Source organism: Nansenia antarctica (assembly GCF_963989245.1).
Source record: "Nansenia antarctica genome assembly, chromosome: 3".
Lineage (NCBI taxonomy): Eukaryota > Metazoa > Chordata > Actinopteri > Argentiniformes > Microstomatidae > Nansenia > Nansenia antarctica.
In genome coordinates this window covers 65,882,280-65,903,544 of record NC_137688.1, presented here as the reverse complement: position 1 = coordinate 65,903,544, position 21,265 = coordinate 65,882,280, and the positions used below count along the sequence as shown (strand labels likewise).

Here is a 21,265-nt window from a genome sequence, read left to right as displayed (position 1 = left end):
CAAACAGGTCTATCTTGTCTCCGTAAAGGTAAGGTGGCTTTTACTTTTTACTAACCTAGTGTACATGTATTTTTCGCTCCTTCTGTATAGCAAAAATAACACAATTATTGGCCGAGATACATGTGTGACTATCGCTTTTATAGCTGTTGTTTCATGTGGGGCTGTTGATGTGGTGAAATGAGTAGCCTGCAGCTGTAGCGTCAGGATATGTTGGTATTTGAGGAGGAGGATGAGGATGAGGATGATGTTTCGGTACCGGTACCGTTTTTAAAGTATCGATTTGTCACCGGTATCGAATAAAACCCAAACTGTACCCAACCCTAACTATATGTTTACATGCCAACTAATTAGCTAATTCATTTCTGTCATTTAGAGCTGAGGGGAGCAACAGAGAGACGGACAACAGGACAGCAACAGAGAGACAGACAACAGGACAGCAACAGAGAGACAGACAACAGGACAGTAACAGAGAGACAACGGGAGAGGAGAGCAATAGAGACAGAACTGAATGCACTGAACTTTTTTTTAAATTCTTTGCATTATTAACACTGTTGTGTTATTGTGTTATTAAAGTGTTTAAGTGTTTTATGGTAAAGCATTATGAGTGGTGTGTGTGCAGGGTGCTCGTGAGTTGTATATTTTGGGGAGGGGGGAGGCTTGTGTATGGGGGCGGGGGGTCCTCACACAAAGGAGTAGCCTAGGGCCACTGACCACCTTAATCCGCTACTGCCTATAGCTAATTAAAACTTGTAAGTCCCATCGCTGTGTGGGCATGATTCGCGCGTGCATGAGAACATTTCGCACTGTTATTTTGGAGACCCCCACAGAGATCAGCTTATAACTCGAACCCTGGTCTTAACTGTCTATAGTCCATTGCAGATCAATAGCACATATGAAACCCAGAGGCTGGAGAAGGATCTAGCTAGATTTATAGCTCCTAATCAGATGCAAATGGGTCCCCTGCCGCTTAGTGCTGCTGGTGTAAAACATGGGAGAATATTGATATGGCGTCTGCTTTTAGAGAAATGATTCTGTTTGCCTCTTAATGTAAACTGGCAGTGCATTCCACAATTTGGGTGCATACAATGAGAATGCAGCCTCACCAAATCTCTTCTTTTGTACATGTGGTACACAGAGAAAACCAGCGTCAGAAGACCTGACATGACATATTCAATATACTAAAACTAGTATATGTCATAATATAATAATAATAATAATAATAATAATAATAATAATAATATATAATTGATATGTATATAATATGTACATTGTGAAGTGCGTTCCCAGCTCTCTGTAGTACGTTATTCCTGACTGAGCGAAAAGTGTTCTGTTATATCCCGCCTTTCTGTCCAAATATAACGTATTGGTGTAACGGAAAGAGGAACTAACTGTATATGTTGATATTATATGCAACTTTATGGACACTGTCATACCCCCACCATCCTCTCCCCCACACAGATCTACCGAGTGACACTTTATAGCGTCAAAGTGTAAACTAGACCTAGATGTCAAATCTCTCATTACTGCTCATTATTTACTCAATAAGTAAAACCATGATTGTCGTGTGTGTAAGTCCGTGGTTGACACTGGTGTAAAATACTAAAATAAACACTCGACTTTTTCTGTCGTCATGGATGATAATCCTTTTTTACGAAAATCTGGGTGGCTCTTAAAAGAGCCTTTTTGTGGTACAAATGGTGTCGGCAAGAACACTTTGAATGTTTACTTCTTCTTTGGGGCTGCCTTCTTTGCCTTGGGCTTCACCGTTTTGGGTTTGGCTACCTTGGGCTTGGCTGCCTTGACGGCCTTTTTGGGGCTCTTAGCCGGAGCCTTCTTGACCGGTGTGGCCTTCTTGACTTTCTTGGGGCTCTTGGTGGCCTTCTTGGTGACTGCCGCGGGCTTCTTTGCCTTCTTGGGAGACTTCTTGACCGCAGCAGCGGGCTTCTTTGCCTTTTTCGGAGACTTCTTGGCCGCAGCGGCGGGCTTCTTTGCGGCCGCCTTCTTGGGTTTCGGGGTGGCGGCTATCTTCGCCGGCTTCTTGACCGCCTCGGCGGCTTTCTTGTTGAGCTTGAAAGAGCCGGAGGCCCCGGTGCCCTTGAGCTGGAGCAGAGTGCCCTTGGTGACGAGGCTCTTGACGGCGACCTTGACGCGGGAGTTGTTCTTCTCCACGTCGTAGCCACCGGCCGACAGCGCCTTCTTGAGCGCGGCCAGAGAAACACCGCTCCTCTCCTTGGATGCGGACACGGCCGTCACGATGAGCTCGGCGACGCTGGGGCCAGCTTTCTTGGGCCTGGTTGCTGCCTTCTTCTTGGGGCTCTTGGCCGGCGCGGGGGCTGGTGCTGGTGCGACTTCTGCCATGTCTGTAGAAAGTCTCGTTCGTTCCGGTAAACCAACTAGTCTGCAAAGCTGCTCTGTGAGAATGAAGCTCAACCCGGAGCAGGGGGCTGTCCTTAAACGCGGCATGAGAACCGTGCAGACTCAGCCATCCCTGCTCAGCAGTCGTAGCTGCCGAAATGTTTGGGCGCCTGTGTTTTCTCCTCGCGAATAACGGGCCAAAAGTCACCCGTGGTGCCGAGTTGAGGTCCAAATGCAAACAGGCCAGCGAGCAGACTTGCCTCCGGTTAGAATAAAGTCATGTGAGCCGCGAAGGCCTCGTGAGTTTTGTTGTGACTCGATCAAAACCCCACCGTTGCACCGTCGGAGGGAGCGGTGCGCACAGCTTTTCCTGTGTTATTTGTCTCCTAAAGTGGCTAAAAGTGCATATGATTGCGACCAGCACTCGTTGTCCAGGTAGCCAGGTTGTCTGGCAAGGGAGTACAAAGGTTGAGGGTCCCCCGATGTGGTGCGGGGTGTTATAAATATGAGCTCTTTTGGTGGTCGTGAAACACAGTCGCGGGGATGGGGCTGAGAGCTTGTCCGTATAGGTGATTTTTCAGATGGTGTCCCTCTCCCTCCCATTAAATCTAGACAAGACAGGTGAAAGCCATAGATAGACTATGCTTGCTGCATGTCGATTCTGAGGAATCAATTGCGATATTATCACCAGAATTGTGTTGAGGACATCAGCAGCCTTATGATGAATATGTTCGGCTACTAAACTAGTTGGTAACTAGCTGAAATTGCAATCATAACTCGATGGTGACGTAGTCAGCCTGCCTCCTCTCTCCATGTGTTTGTGGGTCTTTGTGGACCGGGGTGTTTAAATTACATCACATTTGTAATGTAACATAATATAATATAATGGTTCTGCCGCTGCTTGGCTGTCCTTGAGCCTCGTATTAATCGTATTAATATTCACCAATAATAGACAGACAAGACATGCATGACCGAACTCGTTCACATCATTGGTTCTTGAGGTTCTGTCCAGGTAGCTGACTAGTGAGCCTGCATCAACCGTAATGCTATTCAAGTGCAAGAAGATTACATTTGTCTTCGCCGTTTAAGATACACACATTCATCTGCTGTGGAGCAGTAGCAGGCGGTCTGATTCTCCCTGGAGGTGATGGTAGATCCACATGTGAACGCCGTTTAAACTATTATTATATTTTATTATTTATTTTAAATCCACCTGTCCCGAGAAATTGGTCATGCGTATGTATGCAGTGTAGTCACTCCTGTCCATTATATTAATAGAGGAAACCGTTTTGGACAACTAGTAGTGAGCAACAAACAACTGAGGAACAAAAAAGGCGCGCAAAACCTCCGGCGCGTTCAAGGACTGGAGTCTTTGAAAATTGTAACATCGAGTAATTGATACATATGCCTTATACATGCTTGTTATGTTATGTATACTTTCTGCCTGTTTTAACCTGCTGTGGCTTTCACTCTTGTATTGTTTTATTTGTGTTTTCTTCCTTGTTATGTAAAGCACTTTGTGACCCTTGGTCTGGGAAAGGTACTGTATAAATACATTGTACTTACTTGTTACAATACACACAGTCAGTACAGCATATAAGTTCAACTGATTTGTAGCACGCAAGTTCAACTCAATATGGAATTGCTTTTATTGATAGGGTGGGTGGCTCTTAAAAGAGCCTTTTGGGGTAAGTAATACAGACGAAAATCGGTTTACTTGGAGCTGGTGTACTTGGTCACAGCCTTGGTGCCCTCGGACACGGCGTGTTTGGCCAGCTCACCGGGGAGCAGCAGACGCACGGCGGTCTGGATCTCCCTGGAGGTGATGGTACGACGCTTGTTGTAGTGGGCCAGGCGAGAGGACTCGCCGGCGATGCGCTCGAAGATGTCGTTGACAAAGGAATTCATGATTCCCATGGCCTTGGAGGAGATGCCGGTGTCGGGGTGGACCTGCTTCAGGACCTTGTACACGTAGATAGCGTAGCTCTCCTTCCTGGACTTTCTGCGCTTCTTGCCGGTTTTGCTGGCGGTCTTGGTGACGGCTTTCTTGGAGCCCTTCTTGGGCGCAGGCTTCGCAGGCTCAGGCATGATGATGAAAACAGCTCGTTACTTCTCAGAAACGAATGAAAGGGTGGAGGTAGTGCAGCCGCTATATAAAGGGGGAGCTATGCAAAGTAGGCGACTCCTGACACTAGATTCTATTGGTCGAGTCTGGTTCTGAACAACATTTGAAAAAACACTCGTTGTCCAGTTAGCCAGGTTGTCTAAGAATCACCTATCCATCAGTCATCATAAGAAAAATACATCTATGTTAGGACCAGGCAGTCACAATGCTAGAACAAGGAAGAATTACATGTTTTCATTATTAACTTATTTACTGTGGAGAAACCTGTACTGGGAGGTAGTGGGGATTAAGAGGTCTTTGGGAGGGATATCACTTAAGGACTGGAGTCATTGAAGATTGTAACATCGAGTTATTAAACACCAGTACTATATAATATATACTATACCATACTATAACGTCGACTTCATTGTAGCACGTCAGCTCAAAACACTATGGAATTGCTCTTTTATTGACTTGTCACACTGACTTGGCCAGTTAATGACATAATGGGGGTGATATGAAGGCATATCGATAGATAAGTGGGCATGTCTTGGCGGTAGTGGTAGGCTAACGTATTGATTGTACGAGATTATCCACATGTGAACGCCGTTTAAACCATTATTATATTCATGATTTATGTTTAAATCCACCTGTCCCGAGAAATTGGCCATGCGTATGTATGCAGTGTAGTCACTCCTGTCCATTATATTAATACCAGAAACCGTTTTAGACGACTAGTGCGTACACTACTCCAGCAGTTGAAAGAAACAATGGCAGAGTGGAAAAACAAAAAAGGCGCGCAAAACTTCCGGCGCATTCAAGGACTGGAGTCTTTGAAAATTGGAACATCGAGTAATTGATACATATGGCTTATACAGGCTTATGTTATGTATGCTTTCTGCCTGTTTTTAACCCTCTGTGTCTTTCACTCTTGTATTATGTTTTATTTGTGTTTTCTTCCTTGTTATGTGAAGCACTTTGTGACCCTTGGTCTGGGAAAGGTACTGTATAAATACATTGTACTTACTTGTTACAATACACACAATCAGTACAGCATATACGTTCGACTGATTTGTAGCACGCGAGCTCAACTCACTATGGAATTGCTTTTTTTGATGGGGTGGGTGGCTCTTAAGAGCCTTTTGGGGTAAGTAATACAGACGAAAATCTGTTTACTTGGAGCTGGTGTACTTGGTCACGGCCTTGGTGCCCTCGGACACGGCGTGTTTGGCCAGCTCACCGGGGAGCAGCAGACGCACGGCGGTCTGATTCTCCCTGGAGGTGATGGTAGATCCACATGTGAACGCCGTTTAAACTATTATTATATTTTATTATTTATTTTGAATCCACCTGTCCCGAGAAATTGGCCATGCGTATGTATGCAGTGTAGTCACTCCTGTCCATTATATTAATAGAGGAAACCGTTTTGGACAACTAGTGAGCAACAAACAAGTGAGGAACAAAAAAGGCGCGCAAAACCTCCGGCGCGTTCAAGGACTGGAGTCTTTGAAAATTGTAACATCGAGTAATTGATACATATGCCTTATACATGCTTGTTATGTTATGTATACTTTCTGCCTGTTTTAACCTGCTGTGACTTTCACTCCTGTATTGTTTTATTTGTGTTTCTACTTGTTATGTAAAGCACTTTGAGACCCTTGGTCTGGGAAAGGTGCTGTATAAATACTGTATAATTTTACTTACTTGTTACAATACACACAATCAGTACAGCATATAAATTCGACTGATTTGTAGCACGCGAGGTCAACTCACTGTGGAATTGCTTTCTTTATTTGATAGGGTGGGTGGCTCTTAAAAGAGCCTTTTGGGGTAAGTAATACAGACGAAAATCTGTTTACTTGGAGCTGGTGTACTTGGTCACGGCCTTGGTGCCCTCGGACACGGCGTGCTTGGCCAGCTCACCGGGGAGCAGCAGACGCACGGCGGTCTGGATCTCCCTGGAGGTGATGGTACGACGCTTGTTGTAGTGGGCCAGGCGAGAAGACTCACCGGCGATGCGCTCGAAGATGTCGTTGACAAAGGAGTTCATGATTCCCATGGCCTTGGAGGAGATGCCGGTGTCGGGGTGGACCTGCTTCAGGACCTTGTACACGTAGATGGCGTAGCTCTCCTTCCTGGACTTTCTTCGCTTCTTGCCGGTTTTGGTGGCGGTCTTGGAGACGGCTTTCTTGGAGCCCTTCTTGGGCGCAGGCTTCGCAGGCTCAGGCATGTTGATAGTGGCTCGTTACTTCTTAGAAACGAATGAAGAGGCGGCAAACGCACACCCGAAATATAAAGGTGGGGCTATGCAAATTAGGGGGCTGCTGACATCCACTTCCAAAGCCCTAGCCTGCCTCGCGGGTAAATACATTATCTGCGCACGCGCGAGCTCCTCCCCCTCACCCCTTCCTTACTTTTTCACTCTGCTGTCGGGTTGCCTTGTTTCCGATGGCGATATGAACATGAAAACGTCAAGAGGAAGATTGAGAATGATATACATAGAACACCAAGTCCCCCAAACTCCCAACCAGCCTAGCGATTACTACCAGGAATTGTCCTTTTGGGATGGTACAAGGGCATGCATTATTATTATCACTAGATGCGCAATAGAAAAAGGGGCTGCACTGTGTTGTGTGCGTAATAATCCATAATAACCATTTTCTTTCTAGAGTGCACATGTGGGATGGTCATTTCTAGTCGTGGAATGCCAAGACTACGCATTTACTTGCGTTGACATTGATTTGGCAACGTATGTTTTTTTCATGACAGCTATACCCGTTGAATGTACAGACCTGACAAAATGTGTTATAACAATGGAATCAACTCTCTTGTGTGGAGATGGGTGGCTCTTAAAAGAGCCGTTGTTTTTTGTAGGGGTGGTTGAGTTTACGAATAGTTTAGCCGCCGAAGCCGTACAGAGTACGTCCCTGGCGTTTCAGAGCGTATACAACATCCATGGCGGTGACGGTCTTCCTCTTGGCGTGCTCGGTGTAGGTGACGGCGTCACGGATCACGTTCTCCAGGAAGACCTTCAACACACCGCGGGTCTCTTCATAGATCAGACCAGATATGCGCTTCACACCCCCACGGCGAGCCAGGCGGCGGATAGCGGGCTTCGTGATTCCCTGGATGTTATCACGGAGAACCTTGCGATGACGCTTGGCGCCTCCTTTTCCGAGTCCCTTTCCTCCTTTACCTCTTCCAGACATGTTGAGTTCAGTACGATTATGACTTCGATGAAGTTGTGGGGTGAATTTATCTCAGCTACGAGGACGTGATTGAGACCAGGCTGTACAGGAAGCGCGCGCTATCGCTTGCCTCTTTTTTTCTTGTGGGGAATTTTCGTAGAGGGAGGAGCTTCTACTAGGGACAACGTTTGGCATTACGGGCATTATTGAAGCAAAAGGACATCGCGCACACACACACACACACACACACACACACACACACACACACACACACACACACACACACACACACTCACAATCATTAAAAGAACATAACATTAATCAAGATGTTTGGAATGGTCTGATAAGATTGACTCCTTACAACAGCACATGGTCAAATTTAGACACTATTATGACTGCAACCATTTCAATCTTTTAGCGATGTTGTAGTAGGAAATGTAGGCTCAACTGATCTATTTTGTGGAGCTCTGCCCCATAGGAGAGCTCTGCTCCTATTGGTTTACTCCTATAGGTAGCCAATGACTGAATTATTTATTGATTTATTCAGGGGGGGTGAGAGAGACTGTAAAGACAAGGGCACTATGAGAGGAGATTGCGAATCTGCTGACAAAGGGTGCAATGGTCCTAGTCCCCAGGGACCAGTGGTTTGTACTCCCCCTCAATCTGCTGGAGCTTGAGGCAGTCAGACTGATTGCTCAGCTCAACAGCTTAAAAAAAACACTTCCCACCTACACTTAATTTCCCGCCTATTTGCACACGCCTTATATGGCTCCCCCACTCTATCTCTTCTGATCTCTTCTTTCTCCTCCCAAAATGAGAGAGAGATAGAGATGTACTAATTAAAAGTCACTCAGACCAGTTGCACCCTGGAGTCATCCTTAACTAGCCTAAACCTGTCATAGCTGACCACAGTGATAACCACTGGTGATAATATTTTTGGGTGGGGCACAGGTTATGGGGGCATGCTCCACGGGGAAGAATATCAACTTTAAAATCTGGATTTACAGTCGATTTTAGCATGAGAATATATATATAACTTAATTATTTGTATATATAACTTATTAAAGGGCAAACTGCAAACACAACAAAAACATAATGCACAACAACTGACAAATCAACTGGAATAGTCTTTGTTAGCAGAGTAGACATAATGTTAACAGAATGGACTTATACTATTTGTCTATCTGTGCAGCGGTAAGGTGAATAATTCTAGCAGTACTGTCCAGACAGTTGTCTTGTTTAGCCATTCAACTAGGCATTATTTATTCAATGGAGAAAGACATGGAACACAATGCAATTGTGATAATAAATGTGTTCTTTGTTACTTCTTTAATTAAATTAAAGTGTACCTTTCTATTATCATACAATATTTCCTTGAACATGTAAACTCTATAATCATACAGTTGTTTCTATTAGTTGTCTCTGTCATACTGAACTGTTTGTTATCATCCTGAACTATCTCTGTTGCTCACCTCACTTCAGTTCTGTCTCTATTGCTCTCCTCTCCTGTTGTCTGTCTCTCTGTTGCTCTCCTCTCCTGTTGTCTGTCTCTCTGTTGCTCTCCTCTCCTGTTGTCTGTCCGAATATCGGTTGTTAAGTCACGACGTGTTTCCGGGTCCAAAGTTGGCTGAGGCGCTGTCTTCGAAATGCCGCAATAATAATAATTAATTATATTTATATAGCGCTTTTCTGAGGCTCAAATACCCTGACAATATGGGGAAAACGGGAAAGTGCTGTGTCCCTTGTTGTATGAATAGATCCCAGTCTAAAAAACGATTAAACTGTCATTCTACCGCTGTAGTATACTGGTATTCTGGTGCGGAGAATTTCTGGTTTGAACCCGGAAATTGCAAAACGTCACGTTTGACTTCAGACTTAACAACCGGATATTCAGGGCTCTCAAGTCTCACGCATTTTTAAATTTGTACTACCCCTAGTGGTAGTGGCCCTAGGCTGCAGCCTAGGTAAACCTATAATCTGCGCATGCCCCGACTCCTCCCCTATGTATTTTCCCAGTAAATTTTACACACACACAGATAAAATGTTTATTGTATTGGAGGATTTTTAATGAATGCTGATAGGCGCCGACAGAATATCAGCCGCATTTTATGAATAAACAATGTTTATTTTTAAAAATCTTTTACAAGTAGCAACTACGAAGTGGGGCTGCGTTGGAAGGTGGGGAAGGTATAAGGTTCAGAGATAGGAAATGTTAGGATATTTATAGCATAGCATAGAGTACAGCACAGTGTTTTATTTGTATAGTATAGTAGAGAGTCTCAGCCCTCCGATTCCTGGGGGTGCACATACAGGATGACCTGTCCTGGAAGAACAACACAACAGCCACCATCAAGAAGGCACAACAGCGGCTCTACATCCTGAGAGTCCTCAGGAAGGAACACATCAAGCAGGAGATAATGGTGGCCTACTACCGCGGCGCAGTGGAGAGCATCCTCACCTACGGCATCTGCAACTGGTTCTCCAGCTGCACAACCGCGGAGAGAAATGCGCTACAGAGTCGTGAGAACAGCCCAGAAGATCACCGGCGCCCCCCTCCCCTCTCTGGAAGAGCTGTACAACACACGCTGTCTCAGGAAGGCCTCCAAGATCTCCAGAGACCCAACCCACCCTGGGTACGAACACTTTACCCGGCTGCCCTCGAAAAGGCGGTACAGGACCATGGCCGCAAGGACAAACAGACTGAAGCACAGCTTCTACCCCAGGGCCATCCAGGCCCTGAACACAGCAAAGACCTAGGTTCTGGGCCCTGGACAGTCTGGACGGATTGATGGCAGCTGCTGGACTGAAAAAATCAGGTGTAGTGCTGAGGCACAAATATGTACATTTCTAGCCTGCAAACTGCGGCTAACACTTCAAATGAATGTGCAATAACACTATGTGCAATATGACAACCCTAGTCGTCTATCTGTACAGTATAGTATAGTGGATAGTGTACATAGCCTTTATTTATGTAAACCAGCTCCTTCCCTTCTTGTGGTTTTTTTTTCCTTTTTTTTTTCTTTCCTAGCACCAGGGGAGCCACCCCTCCTAAATGTCGTTGTTTGGTACCTGTACTATAGCAATGACAATAAAGACCATTCATTCATATAGTATAGTGGATAGTGTATATAGCCTTTATTTATGTAAACCAGCTCTTTTCCCTTCTTGTTTTTAGTATTTTTTTCCTAGCACCAGGGGAGCCCCCCCTCCTAAATTTCGTTGTATGGTACCTGTACTGTATTAATGACAATAAAGACCATTCATTCATTCATTAATTCATTCATTTTCGGACTTTGTCTACATGTTACGGTACATGTGGTAATACGGTACATGTGTGAAAACTAGGGTTAGGGTTAGGTGCTACGTTGACTTGGTACATGCTGGCATGTCTAACCCTACCCCTACCCCTAACCCTACCCCTAACCCTAACCCTAACCTTAACTGTAGCACCCTAGCACCTAACCCTAACCCTAGTTTTCCCACATGTACCGTAACATACACACTAAGATTGAGCAGAAACAGGCAGGGGCTCCTACTTCTACTGCCATCTACATGAGTTCTGCTGTACTGAAACAATTCACCTTTATAGCATGTGACCTCATATTGTGCTGAAACTAATTAGGGCATAACAGAATCAAATCTATTGTTTTGGTTAAAAGATGTCGGATTAAAACTCCGACATCTCCGGATCCGGTCCATGGGCCTTAGTTGGACCACGTCTGCTCTAGTCCCTTTAACTTCAGACCACGGTCCTAATCATCACTTTGCTCTAGTCCCTTTAACTTCAGACCAATGTCCTACTCATCACTTTGTGTACAGTACATAATGTGTGTCTAATATGATATGAAGTGAATGTTTTCTCTTTCTGTGAATGTGTTTGTGTGTCTGTAGTGAATGCAGTGGATATCTTACTACCACCAGAGCCCCAGACCAGAGCGCAGTTTTCACAAGGTGAGTCTCTTTATCCTGAAGTAGCTAACAGTCTCTCTCCACTGATACTCTCCACAAACCCTGAGATATAATTAGAGAGATCTAGGAGAGGGAGAGACTCATGAAAAACAGGCTCGATATCTTACTCCTCTTATTTCTCTGATTTGGTCTCTGCTCTTCTCCCAGATGCCTGTGAGCTCACACTGGACCCAGACACACCATGCAGTGAATTCGGGAGACACACGCCATGCAGTGAAAATTGGGAAAGACAGGTACCAACCCCAGCCTCCAGAGAGATTCAATAGGGGGTCTCGGTATGTGCTGCGTAGTTATCAATGGTAACAAAGGGTGGGAGCCGCCACCATTGAAAAAAGTCCTGCCAACCTACTTGCCACCCCAGTTACACAGACCAACTGATATAATTTGTTGTATTTTTATTATTGGATCTTTATTTTATTTTTTTAAACTGTTGCACCCTATTTCATGCACCCGAATGGTTGATTGTTGTAAGTCGCTTTGGAATAAGGCGTCTGCTAAATGCCAAAAATGTAAACAATGTAAAATGTCATGCACCCGAATGGTTGCACCCTATTTCACGTGGAGAGATTTGAATTTGCCTGCTGAGCTGTCTCTTGTGCTGTGCGGTGTGCCTGTTCAGGTAATGTTAAATGTGGTTTTAATTAATTATGTTATTACGTTTAGAATTCATTACCTAATGGATATGTTTAGTCAATTAATGGATGTTTTGTTCATCAATGTAACGTTATTTGCTAAGTTATGAAGCGAATTAGTTTTGCAGTTCAGCTGTTAGCACTAGCTAAGTTAGCTAGCTATGTAGCTAGCTAGATATCGTAAGGGTCTGTCTGGACGCTGTTACTGGGAGGTTGAGAGGAGTGGTCAGCAGTGTTGCCAGATTGGTCTGATGTTTACCAGCCCAATAAGTGCTCAAAATCCGCCCAAATTGATAAAAACCAGACCAAATATTATAGCATAGAATATATAATAATTATACATATCAAAAACGAATAGAATAGAGTAAACAAAGGGACTGCTCAAATACCAAAAATAATATTTGTTGATTGTTTCGATTAGCAATGCTGTGTCAAAGTAATGACAATGCTTAGTCTTGTTTCATGTTCAATGCAATGGCAAAATATGATCATGGAAGATAACCTCAATTCAATCATGGTATTATCATATGAAATCCATTTCCATGTGACATCCTCTATAGTCTCAATGAATGTGCCATTTTAAAACCAACCCCCAATTGAATCGGCAATATAATAAAATGTGTTAATTGCACATTAGCATGGTCTGCAATTAAACACACATTAGCATGGTGATCACAGCATATTTAACACAGTTAACACAGTCTCTGTCAAGTTATTTTAAAAATAAATAAATCATGGGAAACCAGGCCAAATTCTGTCCACCAGCCCAAGCCCAATTTTACCAGCACAATGCAACCTAAACTAGCCCAATTGGGCTGGAAGGGGTCTTTGGGCCTTGTTGGGGTGACAGTGCTGAGCTGTGTAATATTAGAGCTCCCCATAAGTGAGTGATGCTTTATCATAACCTACTATTCTGTGATTTGGTTTTAAGAGTAATATGTAATTATTTCCCACTTCAATGAATCTCAGAGGGTTGACTCTCAGATTGAGCTCTCTCTGTGAAGTCTAGAATCTGAGATTATTGAAACCCAATCCTGTGATGGTGTCAACAGTCAGAGGATGTTCATATCTGGTCAGACTGGACCTCTATTACATATTCCTGGGGTCAGGTCATCTTCATTTGAATGATCCAATGATTGCAAATAGGACATTTGTTTTTAATGTTTTCTCAATAAACTGTAAGAGATTTTTTTTTTTTTAGAGATTATTATTATTATTTTCTACATTTAAATGTTTTCCTTGTACAATGTAAATTACCCTAACCATCAAATCAGATTAAACTTTATTTACAATACATACTTTGGCACATTTCATTCACATATGCAGTGTTACGTGTTTTAATAACCCTGACATATTCAATACAATACAACATGCTTTTATAATCATGTGCTCATTTTGTGTGGATTTATGGCAAATTCTTCTAATTTAATCCATTTTAAATTGAGTCTATAACACCACATAATGTGGAAAATTGAAGGGGTCTGAACACTGTATATATACATATACTATCTATTTTAAGAACAGCCTATGGGGGTACCGCATTTTGATGTCCTCCCAGCACCATTAAGCTTTAGCCGAAGTAAATCACAGACCTTGTGTGGAGAAAATCCGTGACCTACAGAATACACTGACTGACCCTGATTTACTTCGGATTATTTTACATAAGGAGTGCTTATCATAGTTAGACCATCACAACGAATTCACACATTAAGGCCTTATGCTGTTGTGAATTGGCCTACATGTATTTCGGTTACCGAGATGGCACGGTCAGCATCCCTGCAGGCTACTCATGAGTCGTATAACCTATAGATTAACGCCCTACACGGGTGGTAAATAGAAACACGCCTTTGAGGGAAATATTGAGGTGGCTCTTAAAAGAGCCTTTGGGGATCTACTGTTAGATCAGGGTGGTGATCTTAGGCGCGCTCTCCACGGATACGGCGGGCCAGCTGGATGTCTTTGGGCATGATGGTGACTCTCTTGGCGTGGATGGCGCACAGGTTGGTGTCCTCGAACAGACCAACCAGGTAAGCCTCGCTAGCCTCCTGCAGGGCCATCACAGCAGAGCTCTGGAAGCGCAGGTCGGTCTTGAAATCCTGGGCGATTTCTCTCACCAGGCGCTGGAAGGGCAGCTTGCGGATCAGCAGCTCGGTGGACTTCTGATAACGACGGATCTCCCTCAGAGCCACGGTGCCGGGCCTGTAACGGTGAGGCTTCTTCACGCCGCCGGTGGCCGGGGCGCTTTTACGGGCAGCCTTGGTGGCGAGCTGCTTCCTTGGGGCTTTGCCGCCGGTGGATTTACGAGCGGTTTGCTTGGTTCTGGCCATGACGATATCTTCCTTCGGTCAGTTGGAGTATAACCAATCTCAACAGAACGTTGTACATTTATAAACCCCCAGTCGTGCCCCGATTGGTTGGCGACTATAGACGAGCTCATTGGCTCGTTGGCGCCTCCTTCTCCGGCTGCCATTGGACACGAGCACCGTCCACAAATTCAAACACTTATACCCTGCCGCGCGCTTCCTTTGTTTGGCCCCTCCCCCAAACCGTTGGCTTCAAAGAGATGTAATTCCGATATCTTTTGTCAATGATAATCTATCCTTTAAATTATTATTTTTTAAAGCCAAAACAAATGTGAAGATACAAAAAAGTATGTAATGTACGACTATATGAATACAAATGAACAAGAACAGTGTAAACATTATGTACAGAGATCAGCGTGGTGCAGACACTTATTTTGTCTTTACGGTGGTTGTGTGCCATTGGACGTCCTTTAATCTCGCTGCTGTTGTGGACATTGTTGTCCTCTATCCTTAATCTATAACTTCATCATTGTTGTCCTCTATTCTAAAGCTATAATTTCATTATTGTTGTCCTCTATTCTAAATCTATAATTTCAACATTGTTGTCCTCTAATTTTAATCTAAAGTTTCATAACTAGTTGTCCTCACCCAGTTCATACAAATGATGAACCAACAAACGCAAACTATTATTATGGAAGAACAAGGTCCACTACACAAGGAAGGGGTGATGTTTAAAACCGTAAAAAAGGACTAAACGTTATTTCAAATGCTGAGGCAGTGACCTCACGAGGATGTTTTCTGCCCAACCCTGTGTAATATGTATGGGTGCGTTCTCTGCCTCGTACATGAAATCACAATTAGTGTTCTTCACAACATGAAACACTCATAACGCAGACAAACAGTGGAGGGAGAGATGGACTGCACTTTTGGAGAGAGAAGTGGTTGGCTCTTAAAAGAGCCTTTGGGGTTAAGTAGTGGGGTCAAAGCCGTAGTATAACTTTTACTTGGCTTTGGCGGGCTTCTCGGTCTTCTTGGGGAGCAGCACTGCCTGGATGTTGGGCAGCACACCACCCTGAGCGATGGTCACACCGCCCAGCAGTTTGTTCAGCTCCTCGTCGTTACGGACGGCCAGCTGCAGATGACGGGGGATGATACGAGACTTCTTGTTGTCGCGGGCGGCGTTGCCGGCCAACTCCAGGATCTCAGCAGTCAGGTACTCGAGCACGGCGGCCAGGTAAACCGGTGCGCCGGCGCCCACACGATGAGCATAGTTGCCCTTGCGTAGGAGCCTGTGGACACGGCCCACAGGGAACTGAAGCCCGGCGCGAGAAGAGCGGGTCTTTGCCTTTGCTCTGGCCTTGCCTCCAGTTTTGCCTCTTCCTGACATGGTGACGGTTTAGCGGGATCTCAAACAAGATGAAGAAAATAATTTCAGATAACAGTTCCGCCGCTTGGCGCGTCGTTCTTATAGCTCGCCTTGACGGCGTTCATTGGCCACTGGGTCGATGTCACCTCATCCAATCAAGAGACAGAGATTGTGACACTTCTGTCTTTGTGAGTTTCCCTCGCGCGCCAGAAATATTAATAGAAATGTAATCATTATATAATCTTAATTTAATTATTTAGTCATTTAAAGGCAATATTAAAAAGATGGGTTTTTAGTCTTGACTTGAACATATACGCTGAGGTTGCATCCCTAATGTAAACTGGCAGTGGAGACACAATTTGGGTGCATAAAATGAGAATGCAGCCTCACCAAATCTCTTCTTTTGTACATGTGGTACACAGAGAAAACCAGCGTCAGAAGACCTGACATGACATATTCAATATACTAAAACTAGTATATGCCATAATATAATAATAATAATAATAATAATAATATATAATTGATACGTATATAATATGTACATTGTGAAGTGCGTTCCCAGCTCTCTGTAGTACGTTACTCCTGACTGAGCGAAAAGTGTTCTGTTATCTCCCGCCTTTCTGTCCAAATATAACTTATTGGTGTAACGGAAAGAGGAACTAACTGTATATGTTGATATTATATGCAACTTTATCATTATGGACACTGTCATACCCCCACCATCCTCTCCCGCACACAGATCTACCGAGTGACACTTTATAGCGTCAAAGTGTAAACTAGACCTAGATGTCAAATCTCTCATTACTGCTCATTATTTACTCAATAAGTAAAACCATGATTGTCGTGTGTGTAAGTCCGTGGTTGACACTGGTGTAAAATACTAAAATAAACACTCGACTTTTCCTGTCGTCATGGATGATAATGCGTTTTTACGAAAATGTGGGTGGCTCTTAAAAGAGCCTTTTTGTGGTACAAATGGTGTCGGAAAGAACACTTTGAATGTTTACTTCTTCTTTGGGGCTGCCTTCTTTGCCTTGGGCTTCACCGTTTTGGGTTTGGCTACCTTGGGCTTGGCTGCCTTGACGGCCTTTTTGGGGCTCTTAGCCGGAGCCTTCTTGACCGGTGTGGCCTTCTTGACTTTCTTGGGGCTCTTGGTGGCCTTCTTGGTGACTGCCGCGGGCTTCTTTGCCTTCTTGGGAGCCTTCTTGACCGCAGCAGCAGGCTTCTTTGCCTTTTTCGGAGACTTCTTGGCAGCGGCGGGCTTCTTTGCGGCCGCCTTCTTGGGTTTCGGGGCGGCGGCTTTCTTCGCCGGCTTCTTGACCGCCTCGGCGGCTTTCTTGTTGAGCTTGAAAGAGCCGGAGGCCCCGGTGCCCTTGAGCTGGAGCAGAGTGCCCTTGGTGACGAGGCTCTTGACGGCGACCTTGACGCGGGAGTTGTTCTTCTCCACGTCGTAGCCACCGGCCGACAGCGCCTTCTTGAGCGCGGCCAGAGAAACACCGCTCCTCTCCTTGGATGCGGACACGGCCGTCACGATGAGCTCGGCGACGCTGGGGCCAGCTTTCTTGGGCCTGGTTACTGCCTTCTTCTTGGGGCTCTTGGCCGGCGCGGGGGCTGGTGCTGGTGCGACTTCTGCCATGTCTGTAGAAAGTCTCGTTCGTTCCGGTAAACCAACTAGTCTGCAAATCTGCTCTGTGAGAATGAAGCTCAACCCGGAGCAGGGGGCTGTCCTTAAACGCGGCATGAGAACCGTGCAGACTCAGCCATCCCTGCTCAGCAGTCGTAGCTGCCGAAATGTTTGGGCGCCTGTGTTTTCTCCTCGCGAATAACGGGCCAAAAGTCACCCGTGGTGCCGAGTTGAGGTCCAAATGCAAACGGGCCAGCGAGCAGACTTGCCTCCGGTTAGAATAAAGTCATGTGAGCCGCGAAGGCCTCGTGAGTTTTGTTGTGACTCGATCAAAACCCCACCGTTGCACCGTCGGAGGGAGCGGTGCGCACAGCTTTTCCTGTGTTATTTGTCTCCTAAAGTGGCTAAAAGTGCATATGATTGCGACCAGCACTCGTTGTCCAGGTAGCCATGTTGTCTGGCAAGGGAGTACAAAGGTTGAGGGTCCCCCGATGTGGTGCGGGGTGTTATAAATATGAGCTATTTTGGTGGTCGTGAAACACAGTCGCGGGGATGGGGCTGAGAGCTTGTCCGTATAGGTGATTTTTCAGATGGTGTCCCTCTCCCTCCCATTAAATCTAGACAAGACAGGTGAAAGCCATAGATAGACTATGCTTGCTGCATGTCGATTCTGAGGAATCAATTGCGATATTATCACCAGAATTGTGTTGAGGACATCAGCAGCCTTATGATGAAAATGTTCGGCTACTAAACTAGTTGGTAACTAGCTGAAATTGCAATCATAACTTTGTTTGTAAATAAATAAATAATAATAGTAATAAGTAAATTCAATAAATTAAATGTTTATATGTATGTGTTGTTTATCGATGGTGACGTAGTCAGCCTGCCTCCTCTCTCCATGTGTGTGTGGGTCTTTGTGGACCGGGGTGTTTAAATTACATCACATTTGTAATGTAACATAATATAATATAATGGTTCTGCCGCTGCTTGGCTGTCCTTGAGCCTCGTATTAATCGTATTAATATTCACCAATAATACAATAATAGACATAGACAAGACATGCATGACCGAACTCGTTCACATCATTGGTTCTTGAGGTTCTGTCCAGGTAGCTGACTAGTGAGCCTGCATCAACCTTAATGCTATTCAAGTGCAAGAAGATTACATTTGTCTTCGCCGTTTAAGATACACACATCCATCTGCTGTGGAGCAGTGGCAGGCGGTCTGATTCTCCCTGGAGGTGATGGTAGATCCACATGTGAACGCCGTTTAAACTATTATTATATTTTATTATTTCTTTTAAATCCACCTGTCCCGAGAATTTGGCCATGCGTATGTATGCAGTGTAGTCACTCCTGTCCATTATATTAATAGAGGAAACCGTTTTAGACAACTAGTGAGCAACAAACAAGTGAGGAACAAAAAAGGCGCGCAAAACCTCCTGCGCGTTCAAGGACTGGAGTCTTTGAAAATTGTAACATCGAGTAATTGATACATATGCCTTATACATGCTTGTTATGTTATGTATGCTTTCTGCCTGTTTTAACCTGCTGTGGCTTTCACTCCTGTATTATGTTTTATTTGTGTTTTCTTCCTTGTTATGTAAAGCACTTTGAGACCCTTGGTCTGGGAAAGGTGCTGTATAAATACTGTATAATTGTACTTACTTGTTACAATACACAATTAGTACAGCATATACATTCGACTGATTTGTAGCACGCGAGGTCATCTCACTATGGAATTGCTTTCTTTTTTGATAGGGTGGGTGGCTCTTAAAAGAGCCTTTTGGGGTAAGTAATACAGACGAAAATCTGTTTACTTGGAGCTGGTGTATTTGGTTACGGCCTTGGTGCCCTCGGACACGGCGTGCTTGGCCAGCTCACCGGGGAGCAGCAGACGCACGGCGGTCTGGATCTCCCTGGAGGTGATGGTAGAACGCTTGTTGTAGTGGGCTAGGCGAGAGGACTCGCCAGCGATGCGCTCGAAGATGTCGTTGACGAAGGAATTCATGATTCCCATGGCCTTGGAGGAGATGCCGGTGTCGGGGTGGACCTGCTTCAGGACCTTGTACACGTAGATGGCATAGCTCTCCTTCCTGGACTTTCTGCGCTTCTTGCCGGTTTTGGTGGCGGTCTTGGTGACGGCTTTCTTGGAGCCCTTCTTGGGCGCTGGCTTCGCAGGTTCTGGCATGTTGATAGTGGCTCGTTACTTCTCAGAAACGAATGAAGACGCGCAAACGCACACCCGTAATATAAAGGTGGGGCTATGCAAATTAGGCGGCTGCTGACATCCACTTCCAAAGCTCTAGTCTGCCTCGCGGGTAAATACATTATCTGCGCACGCGCGGGGTCCTCCCCCCACCCCTTCCTAACTTTTTCACCCGGCTGTCGGGTTGCCTTGTTTCCGATGGCGATATGAACATGAAAACGTCAAGAGGAAGATTGAGAATGATATACATAGAACACCAAGGGCCGGTTTCACAGACAAGGCTTAAGCCTAGTCCTGGACTAAATCACACTTTCAATGTAAAATCTCCATTGAAGATGCTTTTTAGTCCAGGATTAGGCTTAAGCCTTGTCTGTGAAACTGGCCCCAAGTCCCCCAAACTCCCAACCAGCCTAGCGATTACTACCAGGAATTGTCCTTTTGGGATGGTACGACAAGGGCATGCATTATTATTATCACTAGATGCGCAATAGAAAAAGGGGCTGCACTGTGTTGTGTGCGTAATAATCCATAATAACCATCTTTCTAGGGTGCAAATGTGGGATGGTCATTTCTAGTCGTGGAATGCCAAGACTACGCATTTACTTGCGTTGACATTGATTTGGCAACGTATGTTTTTATTCATGACAGCTAAACCCGTTGAATGTACAGGCCTGACAAAATGTGTTATAATAATGGAATCAACTCTCTTGTGTGGAGATGGGTGGCTCTTAAAAGAGCCGTTGTTTTTTGTAGGGGGTGGTTGAGTTTACGAATAGTTTAGCCGCCGAAGCCGTACAGAGTACGTCCCTGGCGTTTCAGAGCGTATACAACATCCATGGCGGTGACGGTCTTCCTCTTGGCATGCTCGGTGTAGGTGACGGCATCACGGATAACGTTCTCAAGGAACACCTTCAGCACACCACGGGTCTCTTCGTAGATCAGACCAGAGATACGCTTCACACCCCCACGGCGAGCCAGGCGGCGAATAGCGGGCTTCGTGATTCCCTGGATGTTATCACGGAGAACCTTGCGATGACGCTTGGCGCCTCCTTTTCCGAGTCCCTTTCCTCCTTTTCCTCTTCCAGACATGTTGAGTTCAGTAAGATTATGACTTCGGTGAAGTTGTGGGTTGAATTTATCTCAGCTACGAGGACGTGATTGAGACCAGGCTGTACAGGAACCGCGCGCTATCGCTTGCCTCTTTTTTTCTTTTTTCTTGTGGGGGATTTTTGTCGAGGGAGGAGCTTCTGCTAGGGACAACGTTTGGCATTATGGGCATTATTGAAGCAAAAGGACATCGCACACACACACACACACACACACACACACACACACACACACACACACACACACACACACACACACACACACACACTCACAATCAGTAAAAGAACATAACATTAATCAAGATGTTTGGAATGGTAAGATTGACTCCTTACAACAGCACATGGTCAAATTTAGACACTATTATGACTGCAACCATTTCAATCTTTTAGCAATGTTGTAGTAGGAAATG

The 21,265-nt window shown here is 45.0% G+C and overlaps 8 protein-coding genes across 8 annotated transcripts; all 8 read right to left on the bottom strand.

The window, feature by feature from the left end:
* Positions 1-1,722: 1,722 nt before the first annotated feature.
* On the bottom strand, positions 1,723-17,553 carry LOC308154273 (uncharacterized protein; the record flags this gene model as incomplete). Its single annotated transcript, XM_080527440.1, has 2 exons — positions 1,723-2,449; positions 16,925-17,553. 2 exons carry the CDS (start codon positions 17,551-17,553, stop codon positions 1,723-1,725), a joined length of 1,356 nt encoding a protein of 451 aa, XP_080383566.1.
* Positions 4,069-4,443, bottom strand: LOC308152919 (histone H2B-like; the record flags this gene model as incomplete). Its single annotated transcript, XM_080525991.1, has 1 exon — positions 4,069-4,443. One exon carries the CDS (start codon positions 4,441-4,443, stop codon positions 4,069-4,071), a length of 375 nt encoding a protein of 124 aa, XP_080382117.1.
* Positions 6,315-6,689, bottom strand: LOC308152910 (histone H2B-like; the record flags this gene model as incomplete). Its single annotated transcript, XM_080525982.1, has 1 exon — positions 6,315-6,689. One exon carries the CDS (start codon positions 6,687-6,689, stop codon positions 6,315-6,317), a length of 375 nt encoding a protein of 124 aa, XP_080382108.1.
* On the bottom strand, positions 7,357-7,668 carry LOC308152923 (histone H4; the record flags this gene model as incomplete). Its single annotated transcript, XM_080525995.1, has 1 exon — positions 7,357-7,668. The coding sequence occupies one exon, from the start codon at positions 7,666-7,668 to the stop codon at positions 7,357-7,359; it is 312 nt and encodes a 103-aa protein (XP_080382121.1).
* On the bottom strand, positions 14,165-14,575 carry LOC308152874 (histone H3.2; the record flags this gene model as incomplete). The annotated part of the gene is made up of 1 exon (XM_080525946.1): positions 14,165-14,575. The coding sequence occupies one exon, from the start codon at positions 14,573-14,575 to the stop codon at positions 14,165-14,167; it is 411 nt and encodes a 136-aa protein (XP_080382072.1).
* On the bottom strand, positions 15,552-15,938 carry LOC308152894 (histone H2A-like; the record flags this gene model as incomplete). Its single annotated transcript, XM_080525966.1, has 1 exon — positions 15,552-15,938. One exon carries the CDS (start codon positions 15,936-15,938, stop codon positions 15,552-15,554), a length of 387 nt encoding a protein of 128 aa, XP_080382092.1.
* A 1,803-nt stretch (positions 17,554-19,356) lies between the features above and the next one.
* LOC308152905 (histone H2B-like) lies at positions 19,357-19,731 on the bottom strand (the record flags this gene model as incomplete). Its single annotated transcript, XM_080525977.1, has 1 exon — positions 19,357-19,731. The coding sequence occupies one exon, from the start codon at positions 19,729-19,731 to the stop codon at positions 19,357-19,359; it is 375 nt and encodes a 124-aa protein (XP_080382103.1).
* Positions 19,732-20,526: 795 nt separating this feature from the next.
* LOC308152927 (histone H4) lies at positions 20,527-20,838 on the bottom strand (the record flags this gene model as incomplete). Its single annotated transcript, XM_080525999.1, has 1 exon — positions 20,527-20,838. One exon carries the CDS (start codon positions 20,836-20,838, stop codon positions 20,527-20,529), a length of 312 nt encoding a protein of 103 aa, XP_080382125.1.
* Between the last annotated feature and the right edge of the window lie 427 nt (positions 20,839-21,265).